Source organism: Larus michahellis, chromosome 1, assembly GCF_964199755.1.
Source record: "Larus michahellis chromosome 1, bLarMic1.1, whole genome shotgun sequence".
Taxonomy (NCBI): Eukaryota; Metazoa; Chordata; class Aves; order Charadriiformes; family Laridae; genus Larus; species Larus michahellis.
The window spans coordinates 111,529,396-111,546,745 of NC_133896.1; the positions used below are offsets into that span (position 1 = coordinate 111,529,396).

A 17,350-nucleotide genomic window follows, 5' to 3' on the forward strand; every position below is an offset into this window, starting at 1 on the left:
ATTCCAGTTATTAGCTTGCAGTTTGAATTAGTTTGAAATTGAATGCTTTTCTAGAAGAGCGTCTTGTTTGCTCTTAACTTTTCTTTTATCCCTGGTACAGTTGTCTCACGTTGTATCAGAGGTCTAGATTGGAGACAGTAAAAAATTTTGTAATCTAAAAAGTTGCTCTGGTTTTCCCTGATACAAGAGGCGCAAGAAGCACTCAGGCACTCCATGCATTTGATACCTGTATGGGACTTCTTAACAAGTGACTAAAAAGGACTGATAGTCCAAGTAAAATAAAGAAACTTCGTGGGTACTGGAGACGTTAGACTGACTTTGCAGGCATTGCATGAATTAATGGGCTTTCCAAAAGGTCAAATGGGGTTGACTATGACTCTGTGTTATGAATTAGAGCAGTACCAGTTTTGCTGGTAGAGATGGTCTGATGTCTGTAGGGTATCTGTAGGATTAGTTTTTCATAATTCTACATATGCATATATGTATAAATTTATATGCATGAGTGGATCAATATAAAAATGGATGTGATTTAGGAACACGGTGGTTTAGTTCACTAATAATAGGTTGCCTGTTGAAAAAAAGCTTTTGAATGTATTCACTTGGGAGAACCTTGCACACAATGAAGTGCGTTAAGGCAGAGGTGGGTTTTTTCCACTTTAAAAATATGTTAATAGCTGTTCTTATTAAATCCTATACTACAGGATAATGGTTAAGTAGTTGTATTGCAAAACATAGTGGCTGTAGCTGGCAGCGATCTCCTAAGAAAGTTTTGTGTTTTTATCTTGCAGGCTCCCGTCTTCGGCAAGAAGATTTCCCACCTCGAATTGTCGAACACCCTTCTGATCTAATTGTTTCCAAAGGAGAACCGGCAACTTTAAACTGTAAAGCTGAAGGAAGGCCGACCCCCACCATTGAGTGGTACAAGGGGGGGGAAAGAGTGGAAACGGACAAGGATGACCCACGCTCCCACCGCATGCTGCTGCCCAGTGGATCTTTATTTTTCTTACGCATAGTCCATGGGCGCAAGAGTAGGCCAGATGAAGGGGTCTATGTGTGTGTGGCAAGGAATTACCTTGGGGAAGCTGTAAGTCATAATGCATCGCTGGAGGTGGCAAGTAAGTGCATTTCCCGCCCCCCCCCCCCCACTCTTTGGTAACAGCCGCTTGCTTTGATGTTATTTGAAGATGAAAAAATGAGTGTGAGCTGCCTCTGAGGCGTTGACTTAAAAGCAATGGAGGAATTACACGGTTAATTATTACTAATACAGAGATAGGAAAACAGAAAATTAGTCAGAAAGTGGTATCGTATCACTATAGAAATTCAGACACTTTTGTGCATTTTCACTGCTTTTATGCTTACATGAGATTATGATTACTTAATGTTTGTTAGATTTTGTATACTTAATTTCAATTTATAGATGTGTTTTCCTCTCCAGATAACTGTGCAAAATGCACTGTGTAATAAGAGGTAGGATAGCCAGAATTTGATCTAATAGGGTACGTTTTGAAATTGTTGTTGCACAAATAAACACTGCAAAAAAATAATGGCAGATTTAGAAACCCAAAATATTTTTTGTTTCTCTAAAAGAAGTGGCCCACAAATGATCTCTCTAGTTCTAAGTATTTGGCCAACGGAAGGAGCAGTCAAGTATGTTCACATCACTTTGTAGTGCTTATCTCTTCCTGTATGCCCTTTAAACTCAACTTATTTTAAAGGAAGAGGGTGTACATGAAAGGGTTTTAAGCATTTACATGGAGGGCCAAGTGTAGGTCAAAAAATATCAATTTTGGGGTACTGAAGTATGAGACTAAACCTTGCAATTCAGAAGTTAGGTATCTGTTTTAAGTTGTTTGTCTAGGCTTCCTCTGTAATCCGTAGCAATTCATCTGGTGTCGTGTTGAAGAGCTATCTCAGAACTGGGTGAGTCACTGTCTGAAAACACTGATCTCTCTGTTGACTAAACAATTAATGTTGTTAACTAGCTCTGATGAGGCTCCTGACTTTTAGACAAGTTAAATAAATGCCACTGTTTGTGTATGACTCTGGAAGGAGGGCTGGATTTTTCCTAAATCTCACAGCAGGCAAAGGAAATAGACTACAGATTTGTGCATTTACTTGAGCTCTTTCCCTAGTCTTGCTCACATTCACAGAAAATCCCAGGACTTTCATAATTGTTTTACCAGAAGGATGTTGAGCATCACATATAATACAGTAAATACACATGATTAAGATCTGTGGCCATGCTCTTTCCTTGTTACTGCTTTTTGTGATAAAAGTTACTAGTTTCTGGCTAGCTGGAAGTATGCTTATCAAGTAAATGTATAACCTGTTTAAATTATCTGGTGATTGTTTACTCCCAAATGGTATATTATTGTAGGTGTAATTATGAGTGGGTGTAATGTTTAAGAGATTTAGAGTTTTATCTAATTGCTGTTGTTTACTTTGTAGCACTGCTCATCGATTCTTAAAATGAGTTTTAATGTTCTATCAGTGCAGCAAAGCAGCATGGACAGTTGTGCTTATTTCACGTTCTTTTGCTTTGTGATGTACCTTGAAGTGATGTTTGAAATGCATGTAGCGTTTCTGTGTCTTCCATAACTTTTTCATCAGAACCAGAAACATGAGGTAGGCTTCAGTGGTTGGTACACTATGGCATCAATTCAACTGATATATAGTTGCTTAATATGTTTGTCACCCCTGCCTCAAGTCATCTTCATAAGATTACAGTAGAGAGCATAACTGACGGGGTCTGAAGGCAAGATACTGATATCGCCACAAATTTTTTTAGGAGCCTCTAACAACACTCAAGACTAAAAATAAAAAAAATAGCATCTTTTTAAAAGGTTTCAAAGATACACCACTTAACAAAATAGTATATAATTAAACGGTTAATCCAGCTCAAAATTATTGTCATATCAAGGGCTAGTGTCAGAAAATAAACACCAACAATGCTGTAAGGGGTCAAAACCTCACCATCTATATTTGGAAATAAGATTTGTAGGTATAATGGTATACAGTTTTAATTGTATACCAGCAGATTATAGACAAAGAATTTTAAGAGAAAAGGTTATTATTTTAATAGAAAAGCTAGTGATGTGACAGTGCAAAAGAACCAAAACGCTTTAAATAGCACAGAAGAGGTGAGGAACAAGGAAAGAGTTGAAGGCTGATGGAATAAATTTGCATTAAATTCAAAATCTGTGCATTATAGCTGCAACACTATCGTCACTATAGACTGTAGCTACATTCACAGTGGATTGCTGCAAATCAGCAAACTGTTTTGATTAGCTTCTCGGTACAACCGTTTTGTGCACCACAGCATTTACGTTTGTATACGTGCAGTCATAAACAATTGATGTTTTACAAATCTTTATGTTATAGTTTAATTTCTATATGTTTACAGCGTAAAATTGCCTTTATTTGTTTTTCATTTATAAAGGGCAGCAGATAGTTTAGAGTACTTATTTGGTTATATTCTTTGCTGCAAGTTTAACCAAAAAACTTCTGTGAAATGTAGAAAGCAGAAGTGTGTTTTGTACTGTACTTCTAGCTCTTGCTAGAAGAAGTAGCTCCCGTCTGCACCAGTTTGTTTCGTAACATGATAGGGAATTTATCACAAAATTTTCTTCCATCACCTCTTACGGTGACAACTTCAATTAGATGATGTTCCTTCACTGTTCAATGGATGTGTAGATTTGACTTCAGGTTCAGATTAATACTAAAAACAAATTTTCATGTCTGTTATTCCTTCAAGCAGATTTTTTTTTTTAAGCAGTTCCAATGCTTATCATTGAGGTAGTCCACAAAGAATATGTTGCCTATGTAATAAGGTGGACTACTTTTTTTTAAGTACACTGTGCATAGATTCCGCAGTTGCAAAGAAAGAAATATAGAGGGATTTCAAATCTACAAAAATTTCAGTAGTGCAATATGTAAAAAGCTGTTTTATCTTCTGAAATACATTTATCTTTTAAGAACTTTAAAAATAGCTTTAGATGTGGTAGCCACAATGGGGGAGAGACTAAAATCCTAAGTCATAAAATTGCAGAGAGAGTTTTCCCTCTGCTTTGTTCCTTTCTATTCATCAACCTTTCTTTGGTTATTTGACCGAGGTGTGCATCTCATTTAATCCAAAGGATGCTACAGTTTCTTTCAGTGATGCGTATGTCAGTCGTGATAGTGTAGTCCTCAATGAATACCATCAAATGAGATCTCAATACCATTTGTTATCACCAAATTTAATTAAGTACGTCTCTTTCTTATTCTGTCTCAGCCTCTTGTGGCCTTTCCAGAATGTTTGAAGATCTCATGTGTCTGCTCATGGCATTGAGGTTTTGTTATATCTTCTCCATAATATTATTTATATAGATATAGATATTTTTTCAGCTGTATTTCCCGCAGTTTCTGTGGTTATTTCCTTGAAACCATGACCCACCCCTGTCCCCAAAGAAACATTAAAAACAAGGTGATGTTTCTTGCTGGTAAAGAGTGATATCTTTCTTAAATATACTAAACTAGTACTTGAACCCCCATGGACTACATTCGGTTTGATTATGTTGCAAGGACTGTAACTTTCTCTAATAAGGTAGCTAGCCACTTGATATTTCAAGAATTAAAATATCTCAGACACTTTAGAGACTAGTAAAACTATTCTAAGCTACACAGCCCTGTGCAAAGTAGGTTTGTAATTTAATATTACATGACATTTTCCGTGTAATTTAGGTCTGTAAAGTCTTCATAAATGGGAAAGATATAAATTTGCATAAATAGGAACTCAACAGAAAGCTGAATTACAAGTCAATTAAATAAAAGAGATGTAACTCCTGTTTAATTGGGGGATGGCTTTTTTTGTAGTTGACTGGTTTCATCTTTATTTGAAATGTCATTCCCCAAAAGATTTCTGAAATGGAGATGTGCTGTATGTGTTCAAACTTTATTTGCAATAGAGCGAAGTTCCAGTAGGGTAGCCCAGAAAGGGTGTGTGATGGGGTAGTCAGATAACAGTCTGTAGTCATCCTTCAGAATTAGGCTGCCACAAATGCATTTGCCTCCATCGTTTTGACTTCCTGAACTCAGCCTTTTGATCACCGGAGACCTGCTTAAATTAGCTCCATGTTTTGTTTTTGAGGAATGTAACTGGTTTCGGATTACTGCCTACCAGTGACACATTCTCCAGTGGTGAAAGGTCCTAAAGAACGTGAAAAAGGGCATGTCCCTGTCAAAATGGAACTGGGTAAATTCTCTCTATGAATGTCAGCTTTTACAGGTGGGAGCACAAAATGGAACCATGCTTGATCCTCAGAGTAAGGGCTGGAGACTATTTTGGCTATCACATAAACAGTTGGGAAACAAAAATAATTTTTCACAGTACGGAAGCAGAAGCAGTTTTGGAAAAGTGGAAAGTTACCCGTTAGCAGACTGGAAGGTGGCTGTAGCTGCTTCATATGCTTGAATCTTTCAGTATTGTCTGGTGAATGGATGCATCCGGTCAAGACCAAATTCAGTTATTGGTGTGTGATAGTTTGATTCAGTGTTTAATTTTTTCTTCGTTTGTCCTCCAGTTACTCCTTTTTGAGGAAAATTTTATCTCCTGATCTCGTGGATGTCTGTTATATAGCATTATGTAGAAATCTACCCATGTCAAGGGTGGCAACAATAGCTGCAGGAGTATATTAATCTTTCTTTCTCCACTCTAAATTTTTGAGGATGTTGAGAAAAATGAAATGCAAATTAATTTGGTTATGTTTGCTGTCAGTGTCTTTGTGAATTTTTATTTAAAAACATGTTTCTCTGTGAACTTCTTTCACATTTGCCATGGAAGTTCTAGGTAACTTCTATCACAACATTTCCTTTTCCATTGATACGTGGATTTGCTTCAAGAGCCATGCTTTTACAAAAGTATTTCTAAAGTATGTACACATGAATGTTATCTCTAACCTCAGTAACATGGCACCTTAGAGTAAGTAAGCTCCTGTGTATAAAAGTTTGCTCACATTTGCTTTCAATTTACAATGGGTAATACTCCAAATAGTTTCTACATTAGATCCCAGGAACGTCCCAATTATAGAATTGCCATGTTGTGACTTTAAAAACAAACAAAAAACCTTCCACAGCACGTGAAAGATGATTTAACAGTTCTGTCTACCCAGTGGTTCTAAAACAGTAATATAATTCTCACAATGAGATGTCATATTTCTTTGTGTATTGTTTTCATCGTATGTTCAGTCTTTATGGTGTTGTTAGTGAACATGCTCTCCTGACTGCCATTGTACAGCATCAGTGTTTTAAGCCAAGCTGAAATTAATGAATAGATTCACGGATTTTGTTACCTGAGCTGTTGATATCTTGCTGATAAACAAGTGACTTAATTTGAATGCTTATGTGCATATATAACAAAAATGAATTTCAATTTTATAAGAATCTCATTAAGCTCCTAAGTACATATCAAAAAGTTCGGTGAAGCTCTACCATTGCTTACTACAAGCGATGGCATTAACAGAAGTTGCTTGGGGCGTAGGCGGCTTAATAGTAGTGCTGTTGCTAATGCTTCTTAAAAGCTGTTGCTAATGCTTCTTAAAACCTACCATTTATCAATGGTGGGTTTACCTTGACTTTTACTATGCAGCTGTAACAAGCATTGAAAGCCTGGATTACTATAAACCGCTTCTGAAGCGTATCTTAGCAGAAGACGTAACGTCATTTAGAGGAAGTTTCTTTGCAATGAGGTCAAAGTTACGTGCAAACGTGCTACTTATAATGTAGTTATCTCTGCTTGAGGAAAGCAAAAACAATTATTTTAGCTACTTTTCCAAGTTTGTGTATATTACTTTCCTCTGCCATTACAGTCAGTTGAAGAACGTTGAGAGTTTGAATGTCAATATGGTCCTTTAAGTCTCCCACCTAATTTTTAAATACACACAGGACCTTATTTTGCCTCTTTTGATGTTCTGTTTCCTTTACTAACCAAACATCTAGTAAATGGGGGTAACTCTCTCTCTGTTAGGCATGGTAGGGTTGCATCCCTGAAATTTTGGAAGTGAACCTTGTACTTTCTTTCTTTTTTTTTTTTTTGTTACATTAATGAAAACTGTGTTGTTACATATTGAGTTAAAATGTTGTCACATTTTAAAGAAGGCTTACTCAGTTGTATTTAGGTTTACCTGTAAAAAGGGTGAAAGTAGGGTGAAAGACAGGGAATTTCTTTGCCCCATCAAACCTCTCAAAGAAAACAGCGAGGGTTTATGCTCATATTTTATATAAATATTTCTACTCTGTACCTTCTTTAAATTCTAATATGAATCACGAAATGAAAAAGGAGATAGGGAAGTGAGGCTGCACAGAAATCCAGCAGAGCAGCAAATGGAAATACTTAAATATTATGGCTCTTATGGTACTCAGATTTAATCATATTATTACTACTGTTATATTCCTAGTTCAGGGTTAGAAAAATTGGGTCTTTCATGAGACTTCCAGGACCTGATAGCCCTCCGTGACTGTCCCGTAGCATGGTTGAAAAGTGAAATAGTGACACGTTTAAAGAATTTCAGTCTGAACTCATAGCATGGTGCAAACCGAAAAATATATTCCAGGAGATTCCAAATGAAAACAAAGGAATGCTAGGGTGAGATCCTCTATTGGGTGGAAACAAGATATAATTTTAGATTCTCTTCAAATTGGACTGTCCTGGCATGTGAAGGCAATGCATTGAGTCTCTCTATGTTCATGTTCTTTAGGAACAGAACTTATCTTCATGCAAGCAATTCACACATGGCTCATGTCAAATTTCGGGGAAGGTGGCAGAATTACTTTAAGATGGTTTTATTTGATGAAATAGAGGTATGAAATCTGATGTTTCCCACTGAATTAGACTATTTCCTCTCACCCCTTGCCATGTCATAGTGAGTTTTTACAGAAGTAGTATATCTATGACCAGAGAATTTGGCATGATTCTTTCTTTTTTAGCTTTGTCATTGCTGTAACATAATATTCGGTACATATTAGATGGCTGTTTTAGTTCTAAAAAATGCTTTGTTGCAGTTTTAAAATGATTTAAAAGGAGTAAAAATGGCATAGAGTCAGCGTAGGTGTCTTATGGTTAAAAACACTTCAAGTTCCTTTGAATTACAAGAAACAGAGTTAGCTATCTTGTGAAGAGGATGGTTTCATCAGAAGCCTCATTAATTATTGTTGGTAAAATTAAATATGTTGTTCTGAAATTCCTTTGGCAGATGAAGAAAAAGTTGCTAGAGAATCTAAAGATCAGGGCTGACTTTCCTGTTCTTTGTTTTCCTGTGTTATGCAGAATGAGCTGCAAAATTCCTTCTCGCTTTATGTTAATTTTAGGCAAGATAGTCTCCCTGAGTTATTGTTTGTACTTTAGCTGCACACTATGCAATACTGTCAAAATCATACCACTTAATTTTTATAAATGTTCTGTGTTCTAAATTATATCTTATGTGCAATCACTGGTGTGTTACAGGAATCAGGCAAACAACATGTTACTCCCTTTTCCAGACAATGAACAAAACATTTCTTATACGTATCAGAATTTCCATGATTGGAGGTACCCATGGCCTCAGAGAAAAATATGCCCTTTTTAACCAAACCATTGGTTCTTTTCTTCGTTGAAAAGAGGAACAAAGTATATTGGTGGTGGTGTATTGTTCTACCAGGCCATCACAGTTTAGCATTGGGTGAACCTCAGAACAACAGTTCTGTTTACTTGCTGCCATGATCAACAGATCTGTGTAAATGACTATGCTTAACAGTGGTACATATTGGATAATGCTGTTACATTTTCTGTGCTTCCAGCAGCTACCTCATTTACCATATTTTCACATTTCTTACTAACAAAACTTTAAGAATTTTGTGGTTAAAAGCTGTGCTAAAATTATTTTAACGACTTTATTCATTTGTGTGCTCTTCTACCATTCATACTTCATCCGATCAGGGAAAAAATATCCTCAACCTTTTAGCATTTCTTATGATATTTATTGTTAGTTTTAGTCTCATCTTTTCTCTCTCCATCTTGGGGAGGCCAGATCCCCTCAGTTGTTGGTGGAACATTGCTACTAGAGCCATGATCTGTATTGCCACTTCACAAAAACATTTATTATCATGATCATTTTGTTTGCTCTGCGTCGTCTTTGCAGTGGGCCAGTAGTGTGCACCACACACTGTGGTGCACACTGCAGCTTCCGTTTAGTGTTTGATAAACATATCAGAAGAACTCGTACTTAGTTATCAATGTTTTGATGATATACAGTAACTCAAACTACATTTCGTCTAGAAGTATTTATGTATTTAAAATCATTTCAGGTCCAGTGATGACAGAAGTAATTTCTATGTACAAAGGGCACATAAATTAAGGCACTTCAAAGGCATTGCTTCTGTGTCAGTTGTTTGAGATCAAATCTGTTACATGGGATCTGACACAAAAACTGCTATAGTGAAGTTAGCTAAGATTTAGTTGGTTGCCTGGGGACTCACTTGGAAGAGTATGTACTCATGCCAAGTCAAAAGCAGGTCTTTTTAATTTGATTTGATTTTTTAAATTTTTTAAAATTTATTTTATTTTATATTTGATTGCTTTTTATGTCCACTAAAGATTCTGGAGCTTCTTTCTGAACTTCAGCAGCAGCAGTGAACATGCCACAGTAAATTCTTTGTGAAGAGAGTCTCCCCTCCATTTGTAGGCTGCTGAGGATGGGTGATAGGTTCTACAATATGCTGGTGCAGAGGTTCCTACTAGAAAGAGCTGATGTACTGCACTCGCATGCTCTATGTAGTACTTTGCAGCACGATATAATGAAAACCTGTGTATGGCAAACATATGCTGTTACGTCGGTTACAATTTTATTTGGCAAAGTCCCATAAAAGCTCTGGATGGTTTTTGTGTCAAGTATGCAGTTAGTTTTAAGATACCACAAAAAGTCTGTCTTTTTTGTGTTTTTCGTTTGTCAGTTTGTTCAAAGACAAGGTTACTTCAGGCAAATGTCCACCCTTGCGGGGGCAATGGAAGAGACAAAAAGAAAAGTTACTTTTTTTAGTATTGCTCAGTGAAATTTTGATGATCCAGTCTTGCCTGTACTCATGAAATAAATGAATAAAATAAGGAACGTTGCCTTATCAGAGTTACTGAATGCTCATGCTATAGAGAGCGTTACAAGGTTAATTTATGCATCGAGGAATAAAATGATGTACAGACTTAAAACACAAAAACCAACAGAAAACCAAAACACCAAAGCTTGACTGGAAATGCTGTAACTTTAAATATATTTTTTAACTGACACAGTTTGGAATGGTAGAACTTCATTTTGTAGTGATGTCAAAATTTTCCTTTAAGAACAGAATTAATGTGTGTTATCTAAAATACAACTTGTATGTGGGAGTATGTATGAGTAATTTTTAAAGCTCTGAAGATTGTATAGTCTACAGTTGTAAGATTTTAGTTGTTACGTGGAGTTATTTGGAGGCCTGTAAAGTTCATATTTTTCATGCTAGATCTGAAGTTTTAAGATTTGGTGTGTTGAGGATGCATGTCAGCATACTTGAACATTATAGCTAATTATGTACTCAAAGCAGTTCACAGGTCAGTGGTACTGTTAGTGGATAACAGAGATACTGAGGCAACAAATGGAAGCTTTTTCTAGATGCTGATACATATGAGACATACAACTACTGTGGAAACAGAGCATGTAAATAAAAGGTTCCTATTCAGTGCAATTATCTACTCCTGCCACAGTCAGGGCGAAATAATAGGCTACACGAGCACTTTATTCGACCCAAGAAAGCTGTTCTTACATATTTGTGTCTTCCCAGAGAATATGTGGAACATAGGAATTTAGACTGCCTTTAGCCAACAGAGTTCTTGATGATACTATGACTATACTGATTATTCTTAAGCTGATGAGTAATTTAGGATGTTAGGCTGACCATGCTGGGATGGATGATCATGCAAATTATGCATTTTGTAGTCTTGCCAGAAATTGAAGTGCAGCTCAGCAAATTCATAAATCAAAGAATATGGGGCAATCTTTCTGTGGGATGGTGACTCTGGTAAAAGACTATCTGAAACCTTGAACCAAAACTGGAGCAATTGGTTCTTAGAACAAGGTGGAAGCTATGCCTTGCAGATTTAGACTCATCAGTCATTAGTTTCAGAGAAAAGAATAACTTCATAGAATGATAGGAGTTGGAAGGGACCTCTGGAGATCATGTAGTCCAACCCCCCTGCCAGAGCAGGGTCACCCGGAGCAGGCTGCACAGGAACGCATCCAGGTGGGTTTTGAATGTCTCCAGAGTTGGAGACTCCACCACCTCTCTGGGCAGCCTGTGCCAGTGCTCTGCCACCCTCAAAGGAAAGAAGTTCCTCCTCATGTTTAGGTGGAACTTTCAATGTTCAAGTTTGTGCCTGTTTAATGAAAACTGTTGAGGTTTAAAGGGCTTTTCCTTTACAAACATGAGCCTGAGATAAACATGTAAGTCACTTTCCTGAGTCCGACTAATATAGTGAATTGATGCCAAAGCTCTCCTTAGTTTTGCTGTTGCTTTTCAGAAGCCTGTGGAAGACAATTCAGACTGTTAACATCAACTAGAAATACCAATAATAAAGGCAGGCATCCTAATTGTACGAAGAAGGAAACGGTGGGTTTGATACCACAGTCTGTTTTCAGTCTCTGCTGCATACTCTTCTTCCCCTCCCACAGCGTTAGGCGACATGCCGCATCTCACGCCTCTATGGACTGTGAAAGATGGAGCCTCAAGCAGAGTTCAGAGGGGTCTCCTTGGTGGAAGTTATCAAACAAACTGGGACTATTGGCTGTCTCCTTTTTTCTGGTTGGTGAGCTTCCTCTGGTCCAAGGGAGTTTTTATGTGTGGTTTTCAACTAACAGATATCTAATTATTATTCCCCACCCCCCTGCCCCCAGTTTCTGCTTTAAACTCTGATCTCCACACCACCGCCGCCCCCCGATGTCTTGGTAGAACTAGATGAAATGAAGGAGATCGTTCCTAATTTTATTAGTGTCTCCATTTCCTAGATGATAGTATAGGACACAGGCCTGTAGGCAAAAGGATGTAGGCAAAAGGATATAGGCAAAAGAATAAAGTCAGACAAATAAAATGTTGACTAGTAATCCTTATGCATTGATTGTTCTGATGCTTTTTTCCCCCCAAGTCCTACATTTTAAACATGTTTTCCCAAAGTACTGAAAGACTTGCTTCTGCGTTAAATTTGGACATAAATTTGCATTGTGCTAATACCTTTTTCTATCTGAAGTTAGAACCTTTGGCAAATCCTTCATATGGATGAAGTTTATTATTATTATTATTTTGAATCATCATTCCGCGGAAAACATTTAACATTGTGAAGAAACTGATTTTCTTTCTTTTTACTGTCAGCACATTAAAACCTTTCTTAAAAGTCATATGGCTGACAAAGACAGATTTGCATCTTTGTGTCTGTGAGCTGTTTTGATGAGAACTGTCTGACTTAACTTGCATCCTGTATGTAAATTGATTTCAGCTGATTGCTTTGAATTTGAAAGAAATTTAATTTGAAAACTGCCCTGTTCCACTCCCTGCGGTAGTAGATGCTTCTCTACGTCATCTGTTAAGCAGTGCATAGTCAGCATATGGCTGTTCCTCTCCTATTTAAACTGTTTTCTCCAGAGAAAGAGAAATTCCCTTTAGACCAGACAGACATCTGCTGACTCTCTCCTACTAGCAAAGGAACTGAAAAGATATCTTTCCTGTGATTAAAAGAAATACGTCTGGAGGCGCTTAGTTTTTGTTCAATTAATCAAAGATTAAACACATGTGGACTCTCTAAACCGGGCTTCTTTGTGCTTCTGTGCTATAGAAAGTGGTTGGAGGGGAGCTGCATGCTAGAGCTGGCTTGACTGAAATTTAATATTTTACCTATACGCCTGCTATAATTCAGTTCCAAAAGTTCATAATAAAGTGGGAGAAAACACTAAAAATTACTTTTTAAATAATTTACAACTTAAAAACATTGCAGTTATTAAAAAAAAAAAAGAGGCAAAAGTGTCAAGTACTTTTTTCTAACCCATATTCTGAAAAAAAAAAAAAAATTAGGGATATGTGACTGTGCTACTTTATACACAGTTACCATTTTGGTTTCTGTAACCATTTCCAGATGCAAAGGCATTCTTGGTTGCTTTTGTTCCTCAATTCCTATTAGTAAACACTTTACTGGCAGAAATTGTTAGTGTTAAAAGTGTGGTATTCAGCTCAACACCTTATCCTTTCTCAACAATTATACTGCAGACAAAGTATTTAGTAAAAACCTGCAGGTTCTTCTCTGATGTCAAAAAAATATTTTTTTTTTCCACTCTAGGGTATACAGAATATGTAGACTAAAAATGCCACAAGAGTAAGATGGCAATAATTAAGCGGATTCCTTGAATACCATGCTGCTCTTAAATTTTTCATCAGACACTAGAAAGTCTCTCTTGTAGACATCTTTATCTGAAGATAATTTGTTTGGCTCCAGTTTTATTAGTGGAATTAGTTCTTTGGTGTAGTCTGTGGCGATGTTTTAAAACAGGAAAGGCTCCACTGATAATGTAACTTTACTAAGATGTTTTATAAAACTGTGTCTTCGTCTGGACTGCTTTTTCTAGTAACTATGGTTTTAGTTTATTAACTGATCAAATTTTCTTGAAAATATATGAAAACTTAGCTATATACAACTTTCTGAATAAGCACAAATTAAAATACAGTGGAAAGGACTGTCCTTCCATAAATAGACATCAAGCAGCATTTTTTGCAAGATACTTGATATAATAGCAAAATTTTCTTCTAAAGTAAGATTCACTACATGTATAGTAATAATTATTGAAGAAGCAGACAATGAGATACTCAAAACTGCCATAATGGGATTAGATAATAAAATAAAAATAATTAAAATTTCCTCAGTATGTAGCTTCTTCACTATTAATGGGCTGAACCAGTCATTTGATGTTAATAAAAGGTGTAATTGTAGGCATTGCAAATTTCTTCATTTTAAAATGCTAACTGAAATATTTAGATTTTTAAATGAAAAATAGTCACGGTGTTTTCCAAAAACTGGAAAAAAAAACAACCATAAAGGCCAGCTGATTTTAGTAAATATTGTCAGTGTACAGATGAAAGAGAATCAATACATATACTTCGATTCCAGTATCTTAGCATTGCTTTGTGACATTTGGTTTTGCAAAAGTACCCTAAAAATTCTGCACTCCTCTCTTTATGTGTAGGTATTTCAAATCAAGTTCTTAAAAGCATTTTATATGTGTTCAAATGTGCCCCTACTTGGGAAAGAAGGCAGTCTTACTATTGCTGTTCTCTAGACGGTAAAACTGATGCAGGAAGAAATTAAATGTTGATTTCGGAGGGTCACAGATGCCTGTCAGCCGTGGAGAGTCTGGGGACTCGCTCACTGTTACATTTGTTCCTGACAAGACTGCTCTTCATCGCTCTGCTTTAAGGACTATTTGAAATCTTTCGTAGCTATTTTTAGTACTAATTGCAAGTAACTTTGGAAGTCCTTTGAATTGTTCCAAAAATTACCCCTTTTGGGTGGTAGGGTATAAATCGAGTTCTCTAACTTGTAATTTTCAGTTTTCCTTCTATGGATTTATTCCTCTAGAGCTTGGATCGCTGATTCCCTATGGTTATGGTCCACCATCCCTCCCCACCCCCTGCCAGCTGCTCATGGATCAGATGAATATATCAAGATGGTTGTATATTTAACCCTCTGTTGTCCAGAGAGAGAAAGGTACAAAAGAGAAATCCTAATAATATATAGGTGCTATAGAAGGTGCTGGAGAGCCTGGTATAGGGGTATTTGTTTTTCTGACTTCAATTTAATGTGTTCCTGCTGCACTCTGGACTGTTTCTGCAGAAGCAGATGAATGTCATTGATTGTAATTTCACCTGTGCTTAGGGAAGGCCTTTAAAGTCAAATTCAGCCCCCTTACTTTAATACACAGTGGATGCGAAAAAGAGGACTTTGTGCCCAGAACAGGAATATCTCTCTGCTTCAGCAGTCTGACCTGCCTTTGGAGTGTTTGTAGGCCCCATGTAGAAATGGTTCTGCCTTCCTCTCTTCTGTTTCTAGGAGTTCTTGGGGCACTGGTTCACTCACGGTCTACCCTAATTATGTACTAGATCTAGCAAAGCTACCTCTTAAAAGCCTGTTACAAAAGGCAGGTGGGCTCGAGAGCCTGGTGTGGTTGTCCAAGTCACTGCAGCAGGAAGCATTCCCTCCTCTGGTTTGGCCCAAGTCAGGGCAGACCCTGTGAAGGACCCAGCCTGCTCCAGCTCAGCTCTGCACTTGCTGCTCTCCATATCGGCAACTGGTGAAGGGGTGCTGCAACAGATGCACTACCATTTTTAGCTCGTCAGCCATCACCCACGCTCTTTTGTTCCTCCCACCCCCAGCTTCCCCTCGCTCCCTTTTCCTTCTTTCCCACTCTCCTGTGGGCTAAGCAAGTTGTTTAGCACAGTACGTGGTGTTCAGTCTTGCTCTAGGCCATGGTGGGAGCCAAGTAAAACTGTCTTGCGGGGCTGGATTCAGCCTCCAGCCTGTCAATTAGTTTTCCCTGTTCTAGAGGGAGAATGGCAACTCATGCATATTTCTGCTCTATGTCATGGAATAGATGCAGAGCTTCAAAGTTAAGAGGGTAGAAAATGGGAGCAGTAATTAGGAGTCATAGTCCCTGGTTTTGCTCCTTCAGTATGCTGTCATCATTTAAATATTTTGTTACTGGAAAGAAGAAAATAAGTTTAATCTTGTCATGGCTTCAGTTATGACAAAAAAGAAACCTGATTTAAACCAGTCTTCGTAGGGGATTAGATGCGTGTGAGGACAGCTTGTCCATAGAAGAGCAGTGTAAACTGATGGTGAAAAACTGATTTACTTTTCTTCAAATTATCTGACTAGTTTATACAAAGAATCGAGCAGTGACCATTTCCTCTGAACACCCCCACACACCCCCAAACCCACCCACCCTCTAAGTTAATACATATATGTGGAAAGAGTCACTGAAGTAGAAGTATGTATTTCAAAATGGATTTACCCAATAATCATTAGTAACAACTTGCGGGATTTGCACATAAGGCAAATGTTGACAGATAAACAAGTAGCGGTAAAGCTAAATCCACACTCCATGTTTGAGCTGAATGGCTTGGCAAGTATATATATGCTTGCATTCAAATGCCACATCATATGTGTAAACACAAAAGGTGTATGTTCAGAAGTTTAGCATTATGGGATTGTAAGGTATTACTGTCTGTAAGGTAATGATGCTGAAAAGGACTTGGAATCACATTAGATAGTCTAAAAATATTTTTCCAAGTTATGCTGGGAAATACGAGGAGGGAGGTGAAGTATAGGCGACTCGTCGGTGAGATCATTATTGAAATGCTGAGTCCACACATACACATGAAAAAGGACATTGGAAAGGTGGAACGGGCTCAGAAAACAGTTGCACAAATGATTCCAAATTTGAAAAGGCTAGTATAAGTGAGACTTATGCTCAACCTCGTATAGTTTTATTGAAGCAAATGTTAAGAGGTAACTTGAGGCTACGAGTCGCTTCATACTATATAGAAGTTACAATTAGTACTATATTTACATGAAAGTAGATGCAGGGATTCTGCCTTTAAGAAGCTATATATATGCGTGCTACCCTGACCACAGATACAACATTGAAGGAAGTCTAAAGAGTTTTGTGCCTACAAAGTAAATCAGTGGGTAAAACAGTGATAATTCTGCTGCACTTTGGCTTTCATACTGCTCTGGGAACTTAAAGCAGCATGGGAGTTTACTTCATTGCTGTCATTTATTCTTCAATTAGCAACACAGTAAGGGAAATTACAGGATAAGAAAGTGTGCAATTTGCTGATCAGGCTGTTTTGGCTTCTTAAGATTTATGTCTTGTATTCATATAGTACACAAATTAGTGAATCCAAGAGAAGTAGGAGAAGGGGCAGAAGAGAATTACAGCTGAAACTACAGAAGCACAAGTTGTCAGAAAACGGTAGTAGCTTTTAATATGCTTTTTCTTCCATGGGAAATGTAGACTCCTTGGATTATATTTTAATGAAATGAGATATGCAGGTTTAGATTTTTTGTTTTGTGTTTGGTTTTGTTTTTTTTTTTTTTTTTTTTTTTATTTTTAACATTTACTTGAAATATTCCTGTATTGAAGTGAGCTGATGATATGCAAGACTGGTCGAGGCTCTGTGCAGTATCTTTGTACTTGAAGAGGAAAGCAGAAAGTTTGAATTGATCTGTGGTCTACATCTGAAGACATTAACTATTCACCAGACTTCAGTTACT

The 17,350-nt window shown here is 37.2% G+C and overlaps 1 protein-coding gene across 6 annotated transcripts in view; it reads left to right on the forward strand.

Moving 5' to 3' along the window:
* ROBO1 (roundabout guidance receptor 1) overlaps positions 1-17,350 on the forward strand; it is a 537,087-nt gene that overhangs the window by 265,192 nt on the left and 254,545 nt on the right. For all 6 annotated transcript variants that reach the window (XM_074599365.1, XM_074599346.1, XM_074599356.1 and 3 more), the window contains one exon: positions 789-1,115. In XM_074599365.1, coding sequence (XP_074455466.1) covers positions 789-1,115 — 327 coding nt within the window. The remainder of the gene's footprint in view (positions 1-788; positions 1,116-17,350) is intronic.